At 36.2% G+C, this 23376-nt stretch overlaps 1 protein-coding gene across 2 annotated transcripts in view; it reads right to left on the bottom strand.

The window, feature by feature from the left end:
• Positions 1-2476: 2476 nt before the first annotated feature.
• The window catches only part of BAZ1A (bromodomain adjacent to zinc finger domain 1A), an 84439-nt gene continuing 63539 nt past the window's right edge, over positions 2477-23376 (bottom strand). For both annotated transcript variants that reach the window (XM_020870549.2, XM_020870550.2), the window contains 10 exons: positions 21008-21604; positions 18970-19133; positions 18110-18264; positions 16814-16962; positions 10034-10281; positions 9722-9948; positions 7328-7797; positions 5274-5416; positions 3854-3941; positions 2477-3467 (listed from right to left, as the gene is read on the bottom strand). In XM_020870549.2, coding sequence (XP_020726208.2) covers positions 3271-3467; positions 3854-3941; positions 5274-5416; positions 7328-7797; positions 9722-9948; positions 10034-10281; positions 16814-16962; positions 18110-18264; positions 18970-19133; positions 21008-21604 — 2438 coding nt within the window. In that variant the 3' untranslated portion in view covers positions 2477-3270. The remainder of the gene's footprint in view (positions 3468-3853; positions 3942-5273; positions 5417-7327; positions 7798-9721; positions 9949-10033; positions 10282-16813; positions 16963-18109; positions 18265-18969; positions 19134-21007; positions 21605-23376) is intronic.

The following is a 23376-nucleotide window of genomic DNA, read 5'->3' as shown; positions in this document are numbered from 1 at the left end:
ATCAACATACCCCCTCAGAGTTGTATATTTGTTACAATTGATGAACCTACAATGCCATGTTACCACCCAAAGCCCACAGTTTGTATTAGGGTTCACTCTTGGTGTACATTCTATGGATTTGGACAAATATTAATACAAAGATATGTTGTTGCTGTTTAGTCACTAGGTCATGTCTGACTTTTTTGAGACCCCATGGACTGTGGCTGGTCAGGCTTCTCTGTCCATGGGATTCCCAGGCAAGAATACTGGAGTAGGATGCCATTTCCTTCTCCAGGGGATCTTCCTGGACCAGGGATTGAACTTGTGTGTCCTGCATTGGCAGGCAGATTCTTTACCTTTGAGCCACCAGGGAAGCCCATGCGCACCATTATAGTATCATGTGGAGTAGTTTCCCTGCCTCCTAAACCTCCTGAGCGCCACCTATTCATCCCACCCTCCTCCCTCATCTCTGGTGACCACTGATCCTTTTACTAGCTCAATAGGTTTGGCTTTCCCAGAATGTCATATAGTTGGGATCATATAGTATGGAGCCTTTTCAGATTGACTTTTTTTACTTAGTGATATGTATTTAAGGTTCTGCCATGTCTTTTGATGGTTTGATAGCTCATTTCTTTTTAGTATTGAATGATATTTCATTGTTTATTTGTACCACAATTTATTCATTCACCTACTGAAGGGTATCTTGGTTGCATCCAGGTTTTGTAATTATGAACAAAACTGCTTATAAACATTAGTATATAGATCTTCATGTGGATATAAGTTTTAAGTTTTCAACTTGTGTAAATAACAAGGAGTGTAGTTGTCACATCGATACGTTTTGTAAGAAACTGCCAAACTTTCTTCCAAAGCTGCTGAGCCATTTTACATTCCCACCAGCAATGAACGAGAGTTCTTGTTATTCCATATCCTCAGCAGCATTTGGTGTTGTCAGTGGTCTGGATTTTGGCCATTCTAATAGGTCTGTAGGTGTCTCGTTGTTCAATTTCCATATCTTTGATATATGATGTGTGGCATCTCTTTATATGCTCATTTACCATCTATGTGTCTTCTTTGATAAGATGTCTAAAGGTCTTTGGCCCATCTTTAAATTGGGTTGTTCATTTTCTTATTGTTTCATTTTAAAGAGTTGTTGTATATTTTGGATAAGTCCTCCAAAAATGTCCACGTCCTAATTTCTGGAATCCCTATGAATAAATTCCCTTACATGGCAAAAGAGACTTTAAAATGTGAAAATTTTAAGGACCTTGAATGGGGGGATTATCCTGAATTGAGTGGGTGTAGTCTAATCACATGGGTCCTTAAAATGGGAGAACATTTCACAGCAGTGGTCAAGGAAGATGTGACTACTGAAGCAAGCACAGAAACCACCGAGAAACTATGAAGACATGTAACGTTGGCAGCTTTGAAGATGGAGGAAGGGGGGTCATGAGCCAAGGAATGGGGGTAACTTTGGAAATCTAGAAAAATCATGGAAATGGAGCCTCCAGAAAGGAAAGCAACCCTTTGGAAACTATTTTAGCCCAGTGAGACTCCTGTCAGACTTCTAGAACTAACTTTGATTGTCTAAGCTGCTAAATTGGTGGTAAATTGTTACAGTATCAATAGAAATCTAGTGCACTGAAACTTTTTTCATGTTTCAAGTGTGTTTAAAATTGCTCATGAAGCATTTTTATCATGGCTTAAAATCTATCAATCCTAACATGTTATCTTGGTGTTGGTGTCTTTTTTCTCCCTTCAATTTGAACTGTCTGGCTCTTGGTATAATTTTGATTGAATCATGGACATTTTTTGTATTATGAGACTCCAGATGCTATTTAAACCATCTGTCAGTAGCTAGCAGGCCTTCCCAGACCCCACTGACAGGAGAAGCTGGGGCTGAACCTTGTGACTGCCAGATGCAAGCTAAGTCAAGGTTATCCACTCAGCCTGTGTTGCCACCAGAAACTGGGTGCTTCTCATTATTGCTGGGTGAGTCCTGGCCCCGCACCTGGTCTCCACTGACACTGTGCAGGGATAGAGGGACCCATCATTACTGGCTGATGGGAATGAAAGTCCAGGATCTCTACTTGGTCATCTGTGGCCCTACACCATGGGGGTGTTGGCACTTCATTTTATCCTTATGAGGGTGAGGTCTAGGCTCCCTATTTTGTAAGGCCAGTTTTTTTTTCTATGGCTGGAACAGACTGGTTATTGTCTGAATAGGAAATAGCATTTATTTAAAAAAAATTTTCATAGTTGTGTTTCTTAACACAGGTGGGTATATTCCAAACATTCTTTTTCCTTTTTAGTAAGAATCCCTGGGATAGAATGCTACTGTTCTGACAGAAGGTATCTTACTCCTAAAGGGTTTGGGCAGAAAAGATTCAATTCATAGCTTGAGACTCAGGTACAATAAAACATTGGTTCCTATGGTCTGTATTTATCACATGTAGAAGTCCAATTCTGATTTGTAAAAAATTCCAGAAACTCAGAATACTTGAAAAAAAAAGTATCATTTTATTTGTACACTTAAAAAGTTGTACATAGAAACTTATAATACAGCTGTGTAAAACTGAAAGAACTGTCAAGGAAAAGGGAGGGTGTTACCTTTATTGACTGATCATTAAGGAAGTTAGAGAAATAAAACAAAAACACAATAAAATGTTTAAAAAAATTAAAGAACATTTTCCAGGTACAAATTTTATAAATACAAAACAAAGTCACAAATTACTTTGAATGCTAAATAAATATCTAGTTAATAAACTCAAGACTCAATACCTCCAGCCAGCACTGGTACAGCACTTCAAGGATATAAAATTGGATTCATTCATGTGTAGTGTTGAAAGAATGTGCTCATTAAACAATTCTTAGTTGTATACACTTTTTCCTAGACTGTGCTATAATGGAAGATTTTTCTGTGTCGATAAATCTCCCTTAATACCACACTTCTAAAAAAAGGTCAATGACAAAATAAATCATAGGTGAAAAAATATTTTCTGAGATATTGGGACACATGAATGATCTCAAAATGTACAAAAACCTCTGTAAACCAGTACTGTATCCAATACATCTATCAAACTTATTAGATACTGAACAAAACTGTAGCAAAGGAAATCTTTCCTACATTCTCCTGAGTGCTTAATATTAAAGTTGAGAATATAGTGCAGGCCACACTTCAATGTGGTCAATCAGTTGTTATTGCTTCATACATATATGTCTGCTTTAGAGCATGATTTAATGTTCCATTTTCATGAACAATTTGATTTCTTCATATCCTTTAGAAGGACAAAATTAGATTCGTGACTTTTTTGCAGCCGGTGGTGTGCTAACTTGATCCACATTCCCAGATGTGACATGGAGTCCAAGTTTTTGAGCCTGAATATGAAAAAATGCTTGAAGCCTAGTTCCAGCTTTTGCTTCACTTGTGTTACGAGGGTTGTACTCAAAGCAGTTCGAAAACATTAATTCAATATCATCAATAAACTCAGCTAGAATGAAAAAACCAAATAAGATTAAATGAAAGTCAATTATAAATATAATCTTTGTTGGTATCATATCTGGAAATCTCATTAAGAAAATGTAAGTCCACTTTTTTTTTTTAGAAATTGAAAACTGAAACAAGGTGGCAGAACTGAAGCTTAATGTTTAATTAGATGTATTTTATATAACTGTACAGAATGTCTATTAAGGTCAGATTCTATAAAATATATTTAATTCATCTAATCCCCATCCATCTTTCACTCCCATATATGCATGTATAAGCATTTTAGGGATTTCTTGGGATGCCATCTACACAATTACATTGCATCATTGAAAGAAAAACAGTCTCTATTTCCTTAAAAATAATTATCAGAGAAAAACATAAATTACTCACATGCTAATTTATATTCACATTTGTTCACTTTTTCACGAATTATATTTAAGGCAATGGGCTTTTTGATGATGTCATAATAGTCTGGGACCTGTAAAATAATTCAAATATATCTCTCCTATAGAAAATTTATTGAAGATAAGTAGTCAAAAATATGCAAGTTTTGTACTTAAAAAGCAACTGAATATTAACCTCTGAATACTATTATTCCATTAAAATTACATAATACATTTTAGTCATTATAATGTTGTAAAAGATTGTTTGATACTGTAAAAGTCTCTCTCTATATACATACATACATATATCTATAAAAAACTTCTTTAATGAGCACAACTACATTTGTAATGAAGAATAAAATATGTATAACAAAATTTGGCACAAAAAACTACTCAGGAAAAACAAGTTACAGTTGGAACTGAGAGCTAATTTTTTAAGATGCTATTTCAACTAACTCTTCACATTTTGGCTTTATAAGTCTCAAAACAGAAATCTGATGATGTCACTTTTTCATTGAGAACCCTTCACCTCATATTGACAAATAAGGCCCTTTACAATCCAGTTGTGTCTAAGCCCCTCTAATACACCCTCTGCTCCATTCAAACTATCAATCATTTCCATATTCTCTTTTCTAGGTCTTTAACTTGCCGTCTCTCCCTAAAATGTCCTTACTCCATTTCTCACTGTTGAAATCCCATTTTTCTTCCATAAAAAAACTTTCTAATTCCTGCTATTTCCTCCCTCTGAAATGCTCAAATCTACCCTCTCTTTTCTACTTCTGCAAGACAGTATAACTTCCAGTACAGTACTCTAACACTGTCCTGTCTCTGCTATGGCACATCATATTCTGCCATACATATATAAATAACCACAGCACCATCTCAAACCCCTTAGTTAGGTCATGCCATCTCTGTTAAGGGTACCTTTTACATCAGTGTTTCTCAAAATGTGGTTCCTGGACCAGCACTATCAGCATCATTTGGGGACTTGTCAAAAATGCAAATGGTTGGGCATCATCCCAGACCTAGGAACTCAAGGACTATGGGGTGGGGCCCAGTCAGCTGTGTTTTAACAAGCCCTCCGTTGATTCTGGTATATGCTCAAGTTAAAGACACTGTTTAACATAAGGGAAGTACCAAAAGTGGTACTTAGTTGAATCTACTCTATTCATATTCATTACACAAAATATAAACGGTGAGGTTATTCAATACACTGTCATCGATTATAAGAATCAGTCACAGAACTTGAAGGGACTGAGGAGACTATACTAACTTCATTTTCTTCAACATAGGAACCAATTGTCCAAGTCTTGCCTTGTTTTCTAAGTAGACAGTGACTAAATAAGCATTTTGACCACCTCAAGTTGCCATGCAGATTAAATCAGATAATATACACAAATACATTTTATATAGTCCAGTATCATTACCTGAATCTTAGAAACGAGTTTCAAAAAAGGCCAGCTGTCATCATGCCGTACCAATTCCACAACAAGTTGTTCAAAAGCAGACAGTTCATGAACTCCTCCCTGTCGACCTGAACTCCTTCGATTAAGTGTCATAGGGGATGATTCTGAACAAATAATTATATTAACTTTAGGTGATGATAAAATAAAGTATTTGGTCACCGTAAGTTAAATACAGCATATAAATACAAACTACATTCAAACAGAAAATCAACACTCTACACACTGAGATGTTAAACTAACATATATTCTGAGAGACAGGTAAATCTGGACCAAGTATTCATTATTTCCTTTTGATCTTAAAAATTTCAAATTGAAACAAACACTCATTGGGAACAGACTGGTGTAAAAAGAGTGTAATACAAAAGGTAATTCTAGAACACAAAGTTTTTGGGTTGTTCTAAAAATATGTTTTCAACTACAGTAAGATGAAGCAAGCAATTGTCTGGTATTTCCTGAAATACATCCTTAAGAAAATAACCTCTTCAGATCTAGAAACCTGGACTCTTTATAAATTACCTTGCATAATAGAAAATATTTCTCGATGAAATAAAAGATTGTTCTTATAAATCTAACTTCATATGGAGAATTTTCTTAAAGCAAAATGCTTTCTCATAAAATGTAAGGTATATAATGAGATCTAAGGTGTATGAATTAGTAGAAAAGGGTAGTACAGTCCATAGATGAATCTAGGTGTTTAAATTCCCTGCTTAAATGTAAATCCACACATTTCCTTGTCTATTTGTCCTCAGGTTAGTAAGTTTACAAATCGGTTAAAAACATTTTTTTTTCCAGCAGGTTTTTTTTTTTTTTTAATAAAAATGCTTCAGGTGTATTATTTTCCAAATAGCTTGGGGTTCAGGATTGTGGAAGAGCAAAACAAGTAAGAGGATAGGAAAAGCTCAATTAGATCTTGGTACAAAGTTACCTCATATCCACAACCCATCAAACCTGACAACCTGATGACTGCATTATGTTGCGTTCTTTCACCAATGAATTAATCCTGTCATGTGTTTAAGTAGTACAAGCTACCTAAAGTTCTTCAAAGAACAGTGATTAGCATTCATTTTTTTTTAATTGCAGGATAACTGCTTTGCAATGCTGTGTTGGTTTCCACTGGACAACAATGTGTTATCAGCTGTAAGTACACAGATATCCCCCTTCCCTCTTGGGCCTTCCTCACACCTGCTGTCTCCCCGACCCCACCCCTTTAGGCTGTCATAGAGCACAGAGCTGAGCTCCTTGTGCTAGACAGTTGCTTCCCATCAGCTATCTAGTTTACAAATGGGAGTGTATTTATGTCCATGACGAGTAGCAGTTTTTATGTGTAACTTCTCTTTGAAATACCAAGGTTTTATTACCACTATAATAAAGAAAAAAGAGGATAGCATTAAACAGATTAATGGGTAAAGAGATTATTACATAGATAAATATGACAAATAATTTATCATATAATAAACATGATAAAAATATAACCCTATATAGTACGTAAACAATTTATATATTATATATAAATATTAAAAATAATATTTTTATCAGAATAAAAACGATAGCTGGTAATCACTCCCTAACAATATTAATGTTCCCAACTCTCCCTTGCCCCCAAATTCAGTATGTCAGATGGAACCTTACCAAATTACCAATTGTAGCTTGTCTAGGTGATGTTGAGTGTGTGTGTTTTGAAGGAAGCAAAGGTGGATGAGAACGGAATGTGTTATAATGTGATATACTGAGGTTGTTCAAGTATTGGCCAAATCTCTCCATTAAACACAAAACGCTGTTAGCAAATTTCTTTCAAGTACTCTGCTACACTACTACAGATACTAGCAGTGTAGTTTACCTTTGTTCCCCAAAGAGCTGCCCCTTCTTTGAACATTATGCTTCAGGTCAGGTTGCTCCCTAAAAACTCTGTATAATGGACAGTCTTTCAAAAATGACACCAACTATCTAAACATTCAATCTTTCCAGATTACTCAATTTTCTTAGGTGAAAACAGATTAATTGAGACATCTTCATACCTGCAGATTGTCTTTTCCTGCCTCTTCTCTTGGATTCACTATCTTGGAGGGAAAGCTTTGAAGCAACATTTAGAGGACTTGACTGCTCACTTGACTTTGTGGCAATCACCCTGAAGTTAGGGAAGTTGGGACTATTTTCTGGTGTATTATTAGCACTTTTCCTGCCTCTGCGCTTTCTACGAGGACTAAGTAGTTCCACGAATACATCTGCTTGCAGCGGGCCATGACTCTGGCGAGTAGAACGACTGGAGATTCTTAAAGATTTAGTTTCTGTAGGAGGAGCAGATTTTATCTTTCTTAGGCTTCTACCAGTAGTTTTAGAAGAAACAGTTGTTTTCGGTGTACTCTGCTGACTCCGTGAAGTGTATCTTCCAGGGTCTTGTCGTTGGCCACGACTTGAGAAAGAAGAGCTAAGTCTCCCTCTTGTTTTAATTGATACTCTAACTTGTGGTCTTCCTCGTTTTGGTGGGCTATAAGCAGTGTTAGAAAACAATTATTGTACAGAACAATGATGCACATATGATACTTTTATCCCCTTTGTTCTACTATTCAGCCAATGAGTTTAACACACATAACTTATGTGTTACTGAGACTTGTCCTCAGTAACACATGGATAAGCAACATCTTTATTACTCAGTTTTTTTCCCCTGGTAGTTCAGATGGTAGAGATTCTGCCTACAATGCAGGAGACCTGGATTTGATCTCTGGGTCAGAAAGATCCCCTGGAGAAGGAAATGGCAACCCACTCCGGTATTCTTTCTTAGAGAATTCCATGGACAGAGGAGCCTGGAGAGCTATAGTCCATGGGATCGAAAAGAGTTGGACATGACTGAGTGACCAACTTTCACTTTTTTTAAAAACTTAGAACTGATGAAATCTAAAATGTGCTTTCATTTATTTATTTATTCATTCATTTCTTTGTAATGCAAGGAGAACATGTAATATTTCCCAGTAACTCCAGGACATCATCGTAAAAATCAAATCCTAAGTCATGAATAAACTATAATCAGATCCTCAGGAGAGCTGAATAAATGGACTTGATCATGCTGAAAACTTAAAATGCAAATCTTTAGTTTCCTTATGCTTCAGGAGACTGTCACTCTTTATTATTGATACTGAGGTAACCTACAGTTTTGGCCAATGGGTTCCACAAAAGTAGGCCTTGAACCTACTACTCCTCAACACCAGGCCAAGAATCTCTTTGCTATATTTTGATGTTTACTGTAAGATACAAAACTATATTCAACCTTTTAATTGCCTTTATGTTGTAGACAAAGATGAGAGAATCCCATTAAGCCTCCTATATCCATCTCCCCACATACCTGAACCTCTGGTTGGCCTAAAATATTTCCAAGAATTTTCCAAGTTCTTTATTGTCTTTATGCTTAATATAATACTGTTGAGTTGGAACTACTAAACAACTTGCTTGAAATAGAGGGGCTGGCTCTCTCTCCTCATCTCCCCTCAGGCTGTGACCTTCCCGGACTGTGTCAGTGCCAGCTGCCCTTGCTGCACATTCACTTTCTTGATTCCACGTGTGTGTGTGTTTGCATGAACTCAGTCGCTCAGCCCTGTCCGACTCTTTGCAACCCCATGGACTATAGCCCTCCAGGCTCCTCTCTTGTGGAATTTACCAGGCAAGAATACTGGAATGGGTTGCCATCTCCTACTCCAGGGGATCTTCCTGACTCAGGGATTGAACCTGCATCTCCTGTGTGGGCAGGTGGATTCTTTACCACTGAACCACCTGGGAAGTGATTCCACATGAATGGAGTTCAAATGTTGAAAAGGGATGGGAGAGTCTTAGGGACAAACAGGAAGAGACTGCCCAGCAGGAATAACCAGATCCGTTCATTAGGCCTGGGTGACACAGCTTGCGCTAAGTTGTCAATACTTGGCGATGCAGTAGTATAGTATAGTAGTATAGTAGGTGCTGATGTGGCGAGAGTATAAAAATACAACGTGCCCCCTGGCATTTCTCTCTGTTGACTACCAAGATCACCAATATTTGTGTATAACTTCTTGAGAAAGCAAAAGATGCACCCAGAGCTGTGCTCATCTGTATCTCCTAGCTGTCCTTTGGACTGCTTATTTGCTACTTTAAGTAAAAAATTAAGTAATATCAACCTTAATGAGGCTCTGACTTGACATCCTATCCAAACTTAAACTCATACTTGACTTTGTTATCTAGCTAAGTTCACACAAGGACCATACTCCCTTGGGAATAATTTCATGTTTATAATACATAAAAAACAAGGGGAACTTTACGACACTATACTGCACGCTTGTTTTTTAAAAATTAGAGGCCCCAACCACTCCATTTGTATTTGAAAAGTCAAGAGATTGCCTAGTCATGACTCACAAACTCTTGTTTTATTGCATGTTAGGACTTACCTGACTTCTTCTTCTTCTTGAGAATCATCTTCATCTTGTTCTACCTCATACTCTTCCTCTTCACTTTGACCCTCTTCTTCATCATCATCAACTTCATCATCCTCACCTTCCATACTACCTTCCATCTCATCATCACTTTCCAAGGATGGTCTCTGTCTAGAGGAGAGTCTTCTAGAACGCTGCTTTGGCCGACACTCTGGACAAAACCAATCTCCTTCAGGCACAGTCTGATAAATCACACAAATGATCAGTAATCATCTCTCACTCAAAATCTCAATTCTAATCTGAGAAGCAGAAGAAGAAAAAAAATACCTTGAGCTTTGGTCGAACACAGTAGGTATGGTGGCCCCGATCACAGCCATCACAAAGTACCATGTTTTCAGCATCACCCTTCTTTCGGCATATCTTGCAACGGGCATTCAGTATAGACTTAGACCATATCACACTACGATCCAGGGTGGAGAGATGAAGAAAGACTTGGGATAGACTAGCAGAAGAAAGGAGAGACTCTCTCCAACGGTCCAGGACTGTTTTATAAGAACGCCCACTGTCACTGGCATCTTAAATGAAAGGGAAAGTAATTAAAATTTCCTAGGCAAACCCTAGGCATCTCCTAGAACTATTTTTCTTGGTATTGTTAAGTAGGTAAGAATTTAGAGTTCTTCTCTCCTAATACTTCACAAAAAGACCATGTTGATATTAGAAACAAAAAATTCAAGATAAAGAAAATTTGCTGAGCCACACCTTGTTTATGACATGAAGAATAACTTAAATCTGTAAAACAAATGCTTGGGGATTTCAACAGTTAAAAGAGAAAAATAACTTAGGGCAATGTGTTCTCAATCTAGCAATCTAGTTCTTTGTATCAAATCTTGATCTTATTGATTGAAAGTTGGCTAAATACAATAATAAGTCAGTCACTATTCATATGAATCAAGAATGTTACTGCCTCACTTGCAGATAAAAGATGGATTGCCAAGTATCAATCATATCTGAGGTTTCTTTTGGTGTTAATGAAAATGTTCTGAAGTTAGATAGTGGTGGATAACTATACAATTGTGAATATATTAAAAACCACTGAACTGAACAATTTAAAAAAAAGGTGAATTTTATATATGTGAAATATGGTTCAATAAAACTGTTACTAAAATATCAAGTATGTATAAATGCCAACTATATTGCCTTCTATATCTAAAAAAATATTGTTTTTAAAATAAGGTAGATTTAAAAAATGTTAATACCCCCTTAAAAAGGACTTTCAGTACCAATTTTTATATAGAAACATTTGAATCTGTTACGAATCATTTGACTGGATCCTATTAATCTAGCTAGTCTATCATTTTACATTGGCATGTGACATTGACCTTGAATTGATCTTCACTACGGCAACTATCTTTGTTTTCCTAACCATTATACTTAACTATAAAGTGCCTACCACATCACATCAAAATTCTGCAAGATATATCCTCAAATGAAATCTCATGGATAGTAGCATGACAGTTAAGAAAACATTGGCTATGGAGTCAGTCTGCCTTGAGGTGAGTCCTAGCTCCCCTATATAGCTTGGGCAAGTTACTTAAGGTGCCTCAGCAGTAGTATGTGGCTAGCTTATACCTCTGAGCGCTGTTGGGAAGATTAAATGAGATAATACACATTAGACATGTAAACTCTGTCACAGTGCAAATGCTATTGCTGTTATCATTATTCCTGCATTGTATTTTCCCTCCAGTATGCAGCATTTTAGAAGATATGAAACAAGTCTACTCTATGGCCCCTGCTCTTAAGAAAATTTTAATATAGCTGGGAGGATGACGATGTACACAATGAGGTGAAGTCATAAAGCAAGAGACCTGTCAAACACTAGCAGATTTTGAACTTTTGTTTGACTGTTAGGCAAGAGGGAGAGATAGGACATGAAACCTAGGGCCCACTCAATGTGGTGAATCCTCCCTTAAAAGTTAGGGCCCCAAAAGGCTGCACCTGTAAGTGTCAGGGTGGAAACAGGTAAGGAAGGAAACAGGCAAGAAAATCTGCTCATCTGGACCATGGTATTGGGGGGAAAGTGGAAATAAATCTATTTTATGTAACTACAAGCAAAGCCTTGAACAGGTTTAAAACCTAAAAAAACACAAGCTAAGATTTTAAAGTGGTCCAGGTGACCAGAGTTCCAGAAAAACATCTATTTCTGCTTTATTGACTATGCCAAAGCCTTTGACTGCGTGGATCACAATAAACTCTGGAAAATTCTGAAAGAGATGGGAATAACAGACCACCTGACCTGCCTCTTGAGAAATCTGCATGCAGGTCAGGAAGCAACAGTTAGAACTGGACATGGAACAACAGACTGGTTCCAAATAGGAAAAGGAGTACGTCAAGGCTGTATATTGCCACCCTGCTTATTTAACTTACATGCAGAGTACATCATGAAAAACGCTGGGTTGGATGAAGCACAAACTGGAATCAAGACTGCCAGGAGAAATATCAATAAGCTCAGATATGCAGATGATACCACCCTTGTGGCAGAAAGTGAAGAAGAACTAAACAGCCTCTTGATGAAAGTAAAAGAGGAGAGTGAAAAAAGTTGGCTTAAAGCTCAACATTCAGAAAAATAAAATCATAACATCTGGTCCCATCACTTCATGGCAAATAGATGGAGAAACAGTGGAAACAGTGTCAGACTTTATTTTTTGGGGCTCCAAAATCACTGCAGATGGTGATTGCAGTCATGAAATTAAAAGATGCTTGCTCCTTGGAAGAAAGTTATGACCAACCTAGACAGCATACTAAAAAGCACATTAAAAAAAGAGACATTACTCTGCCAACAAAGGTCCGTCTAGTCAAGGCTATGGTTTTTCCAGTGGTCATGTTTGGATGTGAGAGTTGGACTATAAAGAAAGCTGAGCACTGAAGAATTGATGCTTTTGAACTGTGGTGTTGGAGAAAACTCTTGAGAGTCCTTTGGACCGCAAGGAGATCCAACCAGTCCATCCTAAAGGAAATCAGTCCTGAATATTCATTGGAAGGACTGATGTTGAAGCTGAAACTCCAATACTTTGGCCACTTGATGCGAAGAGCTGACTCATTTGAAAAGACCCTGATGCTGGGAAAGATTGAAGGTGGGAGGAGAAGTGGACAACAGAGGATGAGATGGTTGGATGGCACCGACTCAATGGACATGAGTTGAGTGGACTCCGGGAATTAAGTGATGGACAGGGAGGTCTGGCATGCTGCAGTCCATACGGTCGCAAAGAGTCGGACATGATTGAGCGACTGAACTGAACTGAACTGGTGACCTCAGGTATGACAGAAACAAGGGCAAATCTCTGTAATGAAGCAACTTCTGCAGATTAAGTTCTAAGGACTGAGAGTTAATAGTCAACAACCACAAGGCACGTGTGGAAACAAAACACTATAAGCAAGAGCCTGCAGAATCTGACCCATAAAGAGGCATGAGACACACAGAATTAGACACTATATAAAATAACTGTTTAATATGCCTTAAGAAATAAACATTTGAAGGTATGTGTAAATGACCAAGCCATTTGAAAAAGCATCTGGATCTCTAAAAATAATTGAGATTTATAACTCAATGAGAGAAGGAGAAAGAAAAATGGATGGGTCAAATGACTCTTTAGACAAAGTTAAAGAGAAATATTAGCAAAGAGGGACATAAATGCAATAATATAGTTCATGTGATTTTCTTCCATCCTCTCATTTTGTGCTTCTATTTATCCTAATTTTCTAACATAAGTCTTTATGGAAAGTTCTGCCCTAAGTGGGACTCTCCAAGGAAGAAGGCAACAAGAGTTGCTAGTTCAAAGATCTTAAAGAAATATTTCTGGGTAAATCAGAGGGTATTCTTACTGGTAATGGCAAGAAATAAGATTGCAGACACCAATGTGAAAGAATGGAAGAAAAATTATGACAAACCTTTGGAACATTAAAAGTCAATTTGACTGGTTCTTGACTCAAAGGCTGGTGAAACTATGGGTTTTGATTAAAAAGATGCTTTAAGAAAATTAACCCAGTGGTAGCTCCATTTTTATCCCACCTACTCCAATCCATTTAAAATATTCTAAATATGAAATATAAATGGATGTCCATACTTTTCTATTTTCGTGTAACTACTTAAAAAAGGATAAAAAATAGTATATAAAATTGATTCCATTTTTTCTGTTTTCTCATCTTAAACTTTGCTTCTCCAGATTATACAATTCTCAAGGGCAGAAATGTCTCTCATTTTCCATTAAGCTAGCACAGACAAATTCCTCAAGATATGGCTAATTAAAAGCATTTTACTAATATAAAATATTGGTAGATTCATATGATCAAATATCACACCAGGAGATTTTATGCTGTTAACTGCCACTATACAGTAATTCATGTCACCATGCCATGGAGGCTTCCCTAGGAAATAAAACAATAACATCTCATACTCCAGAATTCTCCCTATGCTCATAAAGCAAAAAACAATGTGAATAAATACTATATGTAAAACAAGTACATGTAAATTCCATAGATGTTCATTCTTTAACAATAAGTATACTAAAGTTCAACAATGTCAATTTTTTATATAACAGGGTAAAAGAGTTTGATTAGCTGAAGTATGAAATGTATCAAGAAAAAGAAAAATTTTAGGAAGATACTGTTTTATAAGCTTGCCCTCCACCCTACTCTCTCCAAAAAACCAAATTTAAGGTTTTTCCTTCAAAAGCTAAAAATGTAAATCAATATTCAGCAGTAAAGTAAAATCATAATTCCTTAAAAATACAAAATTCTTTAAAAAGTTAAATATTTACCATCTCTCATACTAGACTGTTCTTCCTCTTTTTCTTGTCCCTTTTTTTCTATCTCCCTTTTGATCTTTATTAATTCCTGTGCTACCAAGTTGATAAAGTTAGTTTGACAATCCCCCGCCCCCACCCATAGCTTAAGGGTTTAACCATAAGCATGACTTAATAAATTATTATATTATCAACCTAAAACAAATATCACATCTTACCCAAAATTAAGTGAAATATGATTATGCTCCCCAAGTTAAAAAAGTCAAGTTTTATCAATGTGATTGATCACTAGAATAAGAGGGACATCTAGAGAAGGTGGAATATAAGTAGAAATTTTATTTCTTACTTGATTCTTCAAGAAACTGAAATAATTTCTGAAGCTAAACTAGGAAAATTCCTACTACAGTTAATTTGCTATGTTGAAAAATTATCAAAAACAGAGAATTTTAATGTTTTCTATCTCAAACATTCATAAAGTAGAACACCCTTTTCTCTCCTGGATTAAGTATATATTCTTGATTACTTTGCTCCAAATATTTAGACCACCTTAAAACCCTAGAGGCACTTCCATTTCCTGTGTCTCATTAAAATAGATCATTCAAAGGCTTAAAGAGTTACAGACACCAGTTCTATTAACTTTGAGGCAGCAATGGTAGATGGTAACATCCATTATTACAAATGATCAACACCTGACTCTGACCAACATTTACAAAGTAAAGTAAGCTGAACACTTACAAAATAAGTAAGGCAAGTTGAACTTGTCTTATTTCATTTATTTTTTCTTTTATATGTCTCAGGATGAAATAAATGTCTAAACACTGCTATATACAAACAAGCATAGGGAACACTATAGTTCTCTGCTCTTGTATAATCTATTAGAAGTAAACTGCAATATCACTCAGTGTCAACTTTTTCCCTTTGTCTAAATATTTAATAAAAGGTACTGATGAAATTACAAATATATTAAATAATAAATTTGACCCCCCCCCACCAAACCTATAAATAGCTTTAATTGATGGCAATTTCAGAAGTGGAAAAATCAGCAGAATTACATTTTATTCCCATACCCCTTTTGGAATCACAGAATTAATAGTAGTAATAACATTTTACATTTATAAGAGTCCTATGACTTACAAATAACTTTTAATTGAAATAACTGTAAATTCACATGTGTTTGTTAAGAAACAATACAGAGATCCCTTATATATATAATTTGATTTTGACACAGAAAGTATTAGGAAATACCAAAGACAACATTAACAGTGATACAACAAACACAAATTTGAATCCTCGTGATTATATGTATTCTATTTCTTACAAATGTTACTTTCAATGTGAAAAGTGAGTTATGAAGCTCATGTTGGAATTATCAATTTATAAAAAAATTAAAATATGGACAGGCTTAGAATAATGAGATATTGACTACAAATTCTTCACTTTAAAAATAGATAATTTATGAATATACTAATGTTTCAAGTGCTATATATTTATGAAAACTTTGTTCTTACTAGTCAAAAAAGTAACATTCAAATCATTTTTAAAGGATTTTAGTCTACTCAAGTCTCTCTCTCAATATGAGATCAAAAAGATATGGTTTAAAACAACTTGTTTCTTCTAGTACTTTACTATTGAGATATAAACTATCTCAAAATATAATGAATTATAAATTAATTCAGTTTTTCAGAAAGACCACAGTGAACTAGAGTCAGTTATGATATGAAAATTGATTTGGAACTTGAAACATATTTTCCTAAAAACATAAGGATTATGTTTCCTAGATTAGTCCTAAAAAGCAGATTAATTTCATAACTACTGAAACACACTCATGATAGAATTATTTCTGTCATCCTAACCATATACTGTAGAGCATTTCCTCATCTATGTACCCTGAAACACTTGGTATTTCTGATTTAGCACTTCGTACACATGCTCAGGTGAGTGACCCACATTATTAAACCATACCCTTAATGGGGGGCATTTAAGTAGTTTCTTTGAGGTTCTGTTTTAAATGACAATACATTTAGTGTTTGATTACTCAGGGTATGGCAAGTCATAGGACTTGGTAATCTCTTTGGAAGAAACATTCATAGAAGAGACTGACAGAAATAGTTAAACAGACATTCATTGAAATGAATGAATACCTAGAATAAATTTTTAAAGTATTATTAAATAAATCTTACCTGAAAGAACTTATATTTTCAATTAGTTGATCAATATTATTCTGTCAGCCAGTAAAGTTCTATTAATTAAGGGGTAATTGAAAAGCATTTACAATATAACATATTTTGAGTTAAAAACAGATACTCACCAAGTGGAGCTTTTAGAAAACGCCTCTCAATACCCTGTTCTATTTGAAAAAGTGCCACTGCAAGATGATGAACCACGTTGCTCACTGACTGTGGGGTACTCGCATTAGTTGAGACAGTACTTGGAGATTCTGTTTTTATGCCCAAAAGTCTACAATTAAAACATTGAAGCATTTATAGTACTTAAAACCACTATTAGATGAAACCTGAGTCCACTGACTTATCCAAATCCTTACTTATCCCCGTGTCAGAAATGGTTTCCTCAATCTCTAGGAGTTCTCATAAGCCACCAGGAAAGGGATAGAAAAACATGAATCAAGAGCTAAACTATCATGTCATTTAGGCACATCACAAGGGCAAATACAGAGAGGTGGGAAGGTGGATGAGAGAAGGCTTAGAAGGCTTTAGGAAAGAAGTCTTAGAAGGCTCTAAGGAAAGAAACCTTGCCTTAGAAGGCCAAGCAAAGGTTTCAGAGAGGTGATACCACATGGCCCTTAAGGGAGGGGTAGCTCAGGCAGCTCATCTCTGTATCTCATGCTTCAACTTTGACTTATAGCTGCCTCCTAACCAACTTGTTCCTTGGCCTCCAATCTTACTCTCTTTGCAACAAATCTCCATGCTGCACCTAAAACGACCATTTAAAAATGCAAGCTCATTTATTGAAAACCTGTATAACGTCTTCCCTCCCAGGTTCATATCCTCTCCGCCTTTAGGTCTCAGTTTCACAGTCACTTCCCTAGCATTTCCTTTGCTGTCTTCCATATTCTCCTACGTATTAATATTACATCTCCGCTGGGCATTTACTTCTACCAGAACTCTGACTGCTCTGTAATTGCTAGCTTAAGGTCCCTCCACCATTTCCTTCTAGAGAATAAACTTCTCCTAAGGGCAGATGCTATCTGAAAAAGTAAAAGTATCTGTCTATAGATAAATCAGTTCTGATTAATAGCTCAAATAATATTTTAGTCTATTACAGTTTACCAAGTTCTCCTACAGAAAAGAAAAATGGATAATGTAAAGCTACTTTCTGAAATTAATAAAACTTTAAGTTCAAAGACTTTTTAGAAACTTGAATAACTATCATCATCCTAACAAGTTGTCTTCTGGCTGCTTTAGTACTAAGAGAGGTAACAGAGAACTTGTGGTTTAGTAAAATCATCATTTCAGTGGTGATAAACATTAATGTCCTCACAATAAGATTTTAAGACAATGTTTTGAAGAAAAGGAAACATTTTCTTAAAAGCAAACATAAATGGCAAGAAAAAGTGATGGTTACTTTAGAAAAATCCTTTTTGTACCTGTCTTTTACTATGACCTTTGTCTGCTCATCAATTTCCATCTCTTCTACATCTTCATTCACAGTTTTAATTATCCCATTTTCCTTGTTTTCCTCATTTAACAGCTCATACCGTCCACTTTCTAACGCTGATCTCCAGACGTGTCGATCTGTAACCTGTAACAAAACTCAAATTTACTAACCCTGAAAATGGCATGTACTGTTCCTAAGAAGTATGAAGTTCAATGTACATATGAAAAATTCATGAATATTCTAGAACAGATTGTGAATCAAAAAGAGATCTAAAAATAAGGTTCCTAAGTGGCCAAAATGGAGTTCATATCATTCATAGATGGAAGCTTTAATGCCTTACTCTCTATATAGTGAAATTATAAATGACTCTAAGGTTGGTCACCTGACAGTAGCAAAAAAAGTGACAGATGATAGCAAAGGAATGAACAGAACACACATATCAAGCATGAATTACTTACAGATTTTAAAAAGGTAACAAAGAAACCAATAAACAAACCAGACTCAGCAGAGCAGGCAGGAGCTAGTCAAGGAAGAAGAAAATATCCTTACACATTTCAACATCTTGGATGAAAATACCGCAAAACAGATATTTTTTAAATACCAAAAGTTAATATTAAAAAAGGTTTTAAGAAAGATTTCTATCTATATATAGATATAATATATATATTATATATATATAATTTGATACAGGGAAATAAAATTAGTTATTATAAAAAATGTATCACTCCTGCTATTTATTCAGAACACACATGCCTTGACTATATCAAATAAGTTAACAAACATAAAATATCAAATAAGTTACCAAAATTCTGGTAATTAGGCAAGTTAAAAATGGGAACAGGTACAAACCTTGATTGCTCCTAATGTTCCTTGGTAGATTCTGTCTTCAATATCCAAAAGAAAATCTCTCAGCCTCAACTCAAGCTGTCTTTCTGCAGACATCTGGGATGGATCATATACATTGGAAGATCTTCCCCGACTATATGTAGGTTTGCTATCAGTTTGAGGTTTGTCTGAAATAGTTATCAGACAGCTTTATTATGATTTTCTCATTAAAAAATACAATTACCCATATGACTGTATGATTGTGACACAGTGGATATAAAAACACCTAGTAAGTCCTCAAGTATGGGGAAAAAAAGAAGCAAATGCTTGCACATCATTTATCTGATAAGGGACTTGTATCTATCCAATAGAATATATAAAGAACTCTTACAGCTCAATAAAAAGACAAATAATACAATTAAAAAATGAGCAAAGGATCTGAATACACTTTTCTTCCTTTCTCTCTCTTTTTTTTTTTTTTTGCTGTGTCATGAAGCTTGCAGGATCTTAGTTTGATGATCAGGGATTGAATGCAGGCCCATGGCAGTGAAAGTGCTGAGTCCTAACCACTGGACCAAAAGGGAATTTCCCTGAACACATTTTTTCTCTGGCCAATAAAACCATGAAAAGATGCTCAACATCATTAGTCATTTGGGAAATGCACATCAAAACCACAATGAGACTTCACACCTCTACAATGGCTAGAATAAAAAAGTCTGATAACAAGCATTGAGAGGGATGTGGAGAAACTTAACCTTCAATATAAAATAGTGAGCCACTTCAGGAAACAGTCTGATGACAGTTCCTCAAATGATTAAACAGAATTACCATAGTGCACAGTGATGATGTGTGCATGCCTAGTTGCTGCAGTTGTATCCAACTCTTTGCAACCCCATGGACTGCAGCCCACCAGGCTCCTCATGGGATTTTCCAGGCAAGAATACTGGAGTAGGTTGCCATGCCCTCCTCCAGGGGATCTTCCTGACCCAGGGATCAAACCTGAGTCTCGTGCATCGCAGGCACATTCTTTACAACCTGAGCCAATGAGGAAGCCATATGACCCAGTAATTTCACTCTTAGGTATATACCCAAGAGAAATGAAAACATGTCAGCAAAAATTTATACACAAATGTTTAAAGCAGCATTTTCCATTATAGCCAAAAGGCAGAAACAATAGAAATGTCCATCAACTAACATATGGATACGTAAAATGTACTAAAATATAGTATACAATGAACATAAAGAGAATGAAGTACTGATGTATGGTACAACTTGAATGACCCTTGAAAACATTATGCTAAGTAAAAGAAGCCTGTCACAAAAGACCATGTATTATACAATACCAGTTTTGGGGATAATGAAAATGTTCTAAAATTGACTGTGTAAAATATCTAAGAATATATAAAAAACTATGGAATTGTACACTTTAATTAAGGGTGACCTGTATGATAAATTAATTCTCAACAAAGCTGTTAAAGAATTGTGATCAACAATTCTTAGAGAACTAAAGTAGTCATAGTATTAATATAACCCTAAATTTAAGATCACTCTACCTATAAAACCCCATTTACACCTAAAAATGCCTTACTTCTTTCTCTTATTTGTCATCAACAGACCAGCCATCAAATAGGAAATACTGCTACCTGCCTGAACTGTCCTTGCAGCCCATCTCCTAAGGTGTGATCACTGATAGAACCTGTCCCTGGACCCTCGGCTAAAACCTTTAGTAAGTGACCTCACTCACTAGCAGATCTCAAAAGTCGATGGTAACCCTAGTGCCTCAAGTATTCAATTTACTGATCAAACAATGAGCTCAGAAAGAGTATGTAACTTCTCATATTGTTAAGATGTGTTTCTCATAACCCAAGTGGAACCCAGGAGAATCTAGAAAACCTTATTTCTCTAACTAGCAAATTTCTCTAAGTCAAGAACTGAGAGCATTGTCCAGATGAAAGAGAAAGTGCTTTAAATACACCTCTTGATAGTTTGAAAAATGTTTACACCTGACCCAGAGATTACAGGAAAAGAAAAATAAAGGAAATAGGTTTCATTGAAATTTTACCTGAAAAATGAAATTTCTCTTCAGAAAATCGGGCTAGCTGTGCACATATTCTGCTTTTCTCTTGCAACAAAGTTTCTTTTAAGGCACTCTCTCTATGTCCTCTAGAGTTAAGGGCTTCAATCAGCTGATCCAGCTGCTCACAGGAACTGTAAAAGCACCACCGATTCGGCTTATGCACCGGTTTTGGCAGCTGCACACTATCATCACACGGACCGTGGTCAATGCTGGAGGTAGATTCAGACATCAAAGAATCTCCAGTTTTAGCGGATACCTGAGGTGCTTGAGACTGTACATTATTCTGAAATGATGAAGGTCTAGGCAACAGCATGTCTTCAGTGAGACCAGAATAATCCTCTTCAATAAACAATCCAGGAATAGAAGGGAAAATCCAATACCGCCTGTACATGCGGTCACGGCCCAAGGGAAAGATGTTGGTGCATGCTATGGCACTTTGGATTTTTTCTAAGAGCTCTTTCTCTTTTCGTTGGTGTTCCTGTTTTAAAGCTTCCTCCTCCTCAGCAGTAAGAGGCTCTCTTGTTACACAGTTGACCTCATCTTGCCTCGTAAATTCTTTAAATCCATTTTGTCCCCTTTTCCCTATAATTGAAACATCATCATATTTTAATTTTTCACTAGAAAAACATGACACAAGCTACCCCAAGTTACTACACATTAGGGAGTAAACTATGTGCCACTCCCACACACCCCCAGTTTGTAGGCTGAAGTCCTAAACCCCCATGTGACTGAATTTGGAGACAGGGCCTTTAAAGAGGTAATTAGGTCAGACCGGTGTCTTTAAACAAGAGGAAGGGAGACCAGGGCACTCTCTCCACTTGTGGGTGAGAAAAGGTCATGTGAGGACGCAGTGAGAAGGTGCTATCATCAGCTGAGAAAAGCCTCACCAGAAACTAACCCTGCTGGCACCCTGACTGGTACCTCCAGTCTCCAGAACTGTGATAAAACATTTTGTTGTTTAAACCACAGTCTGTAACATTTTGTTATGCCGGCATGAATAGACTAATACACTAAGTTAGTAAGAAATCGGCACACTTATATATAAAGAGACACACAAAAATCTTCTATCTCCATACTGGAGAGTGTGCCAGAGTCTGCTAGTTATTCTGCAAGATACATTCAGTCCTTCTTCTAAGGCAGAAGTTAGCAAACCACTTCTATGAAGGGCTAGCTAGTCAATATTTTAGGCTGTGTGGGTCATATGGTTTCCATCACAGCTACCCAACTCTGCCACTGTAGCATGAAAGCAGTCACAGACAACACACAAATGAATGAGCATGGCTATATTCAACAAAACTTTATTTATGGTCACTGAGTCTGAATTTCATGTGATTTTCACATATCACAAAGTATCACTCTTAAATATTTTTTTCCAATTATTGAAAAATGTAAAAACATGGGTGATATTAAAACAGGGGGCAGGGAGGATTTGGCCAATGGGCTGTACTTTAACAACCGCTGCTTTAAGGTAACAGAAGCCTTAATTATTAGCAGGCACCTAGCAATCCAAGAGAAGGCCATTTCCCAGATCCTCTTTCCCCAGTAAATATGGCTACATTAGAAACTGCCGGTCAAAGAGATGGAAGCAGAAGAATTGTATGTAACCTCTGGGTTATGCCTCTTTTCCGTTTTCCCTAGATAGAATGGAGACAGGGTGATAAATCATTTTGGAACATGAGGCTGGCAGCAAACCCTCAAGGATGACAGTACCAACAAACAGAAGGAGCCTAGATTCCTGGCTGGCCTTTTATGCTGTGTTGAAGAATTAGACTTCTCTCCTGTTTCAGTCATTGTCAAATTGTTTAAATGGTTGGGGGGTGTTTCCTCTCTTTCTTTTGCCTGAAAGGGTTTGTGTACGATTGGAATTACCTGCTTCTTTGAAATTTGGCAGAATTCACCACAAAGTTGCCTAGGAACGATGTTTTCTTTATAGAAAGGTTTTTAATACTAATTCAAGATCTTTAATGGTTTAGGACCATTCACATTTTTAATCTCTGTATTGATTCACTTCTATAATTTGCACTTTTTCTAGGATTTTGCTTTTTGCCCTTTACTTTCAAATTTACTGGTATTAAATTGTTGTTATCCCCTTATCTTTACATTTCTACTCTATCTCTAGTCATGCTGCTTCAATTTTTAGCCCTAATTTTGCTTATTGTGATCCCTCACTCCCCTGAAAGTCAATTAAGCCAAGGTTTGTCTAGTTTGTGTCTTTTTCAAAGAACAGATTTTTGGCTTTGATGTTTTTCTCTATTACAGTTTTATTTTCTATTAACTTCTACTCATATCTATTGTCTCCTTATATTTAGGGAGAGTATTCTAGTTTTTACCTCTAACTTCTTACATGAATGCCT

Source organism: Odocoileus virginianus, chromosome 16 (genome assembly GCF_023699985.2).
Source record: "Odocoileus virginianus isolate 20LAN1187 ecotype Illinois chromosome 16, Ovbor_1.2, whole genome shotgun sequence".
Taxonomy (NCBI): domain Eukaryota; kingdom Metazoa; phylum Chordata; class Mammalia; order Artiodactyla; family Cervidae; genus Odocoileus; species Odocoileus virginianus.
Note: the sequence above shows the minus strand (reverse complement) of the source record. Positions and strands in the feature narration are given on the sequence as shown.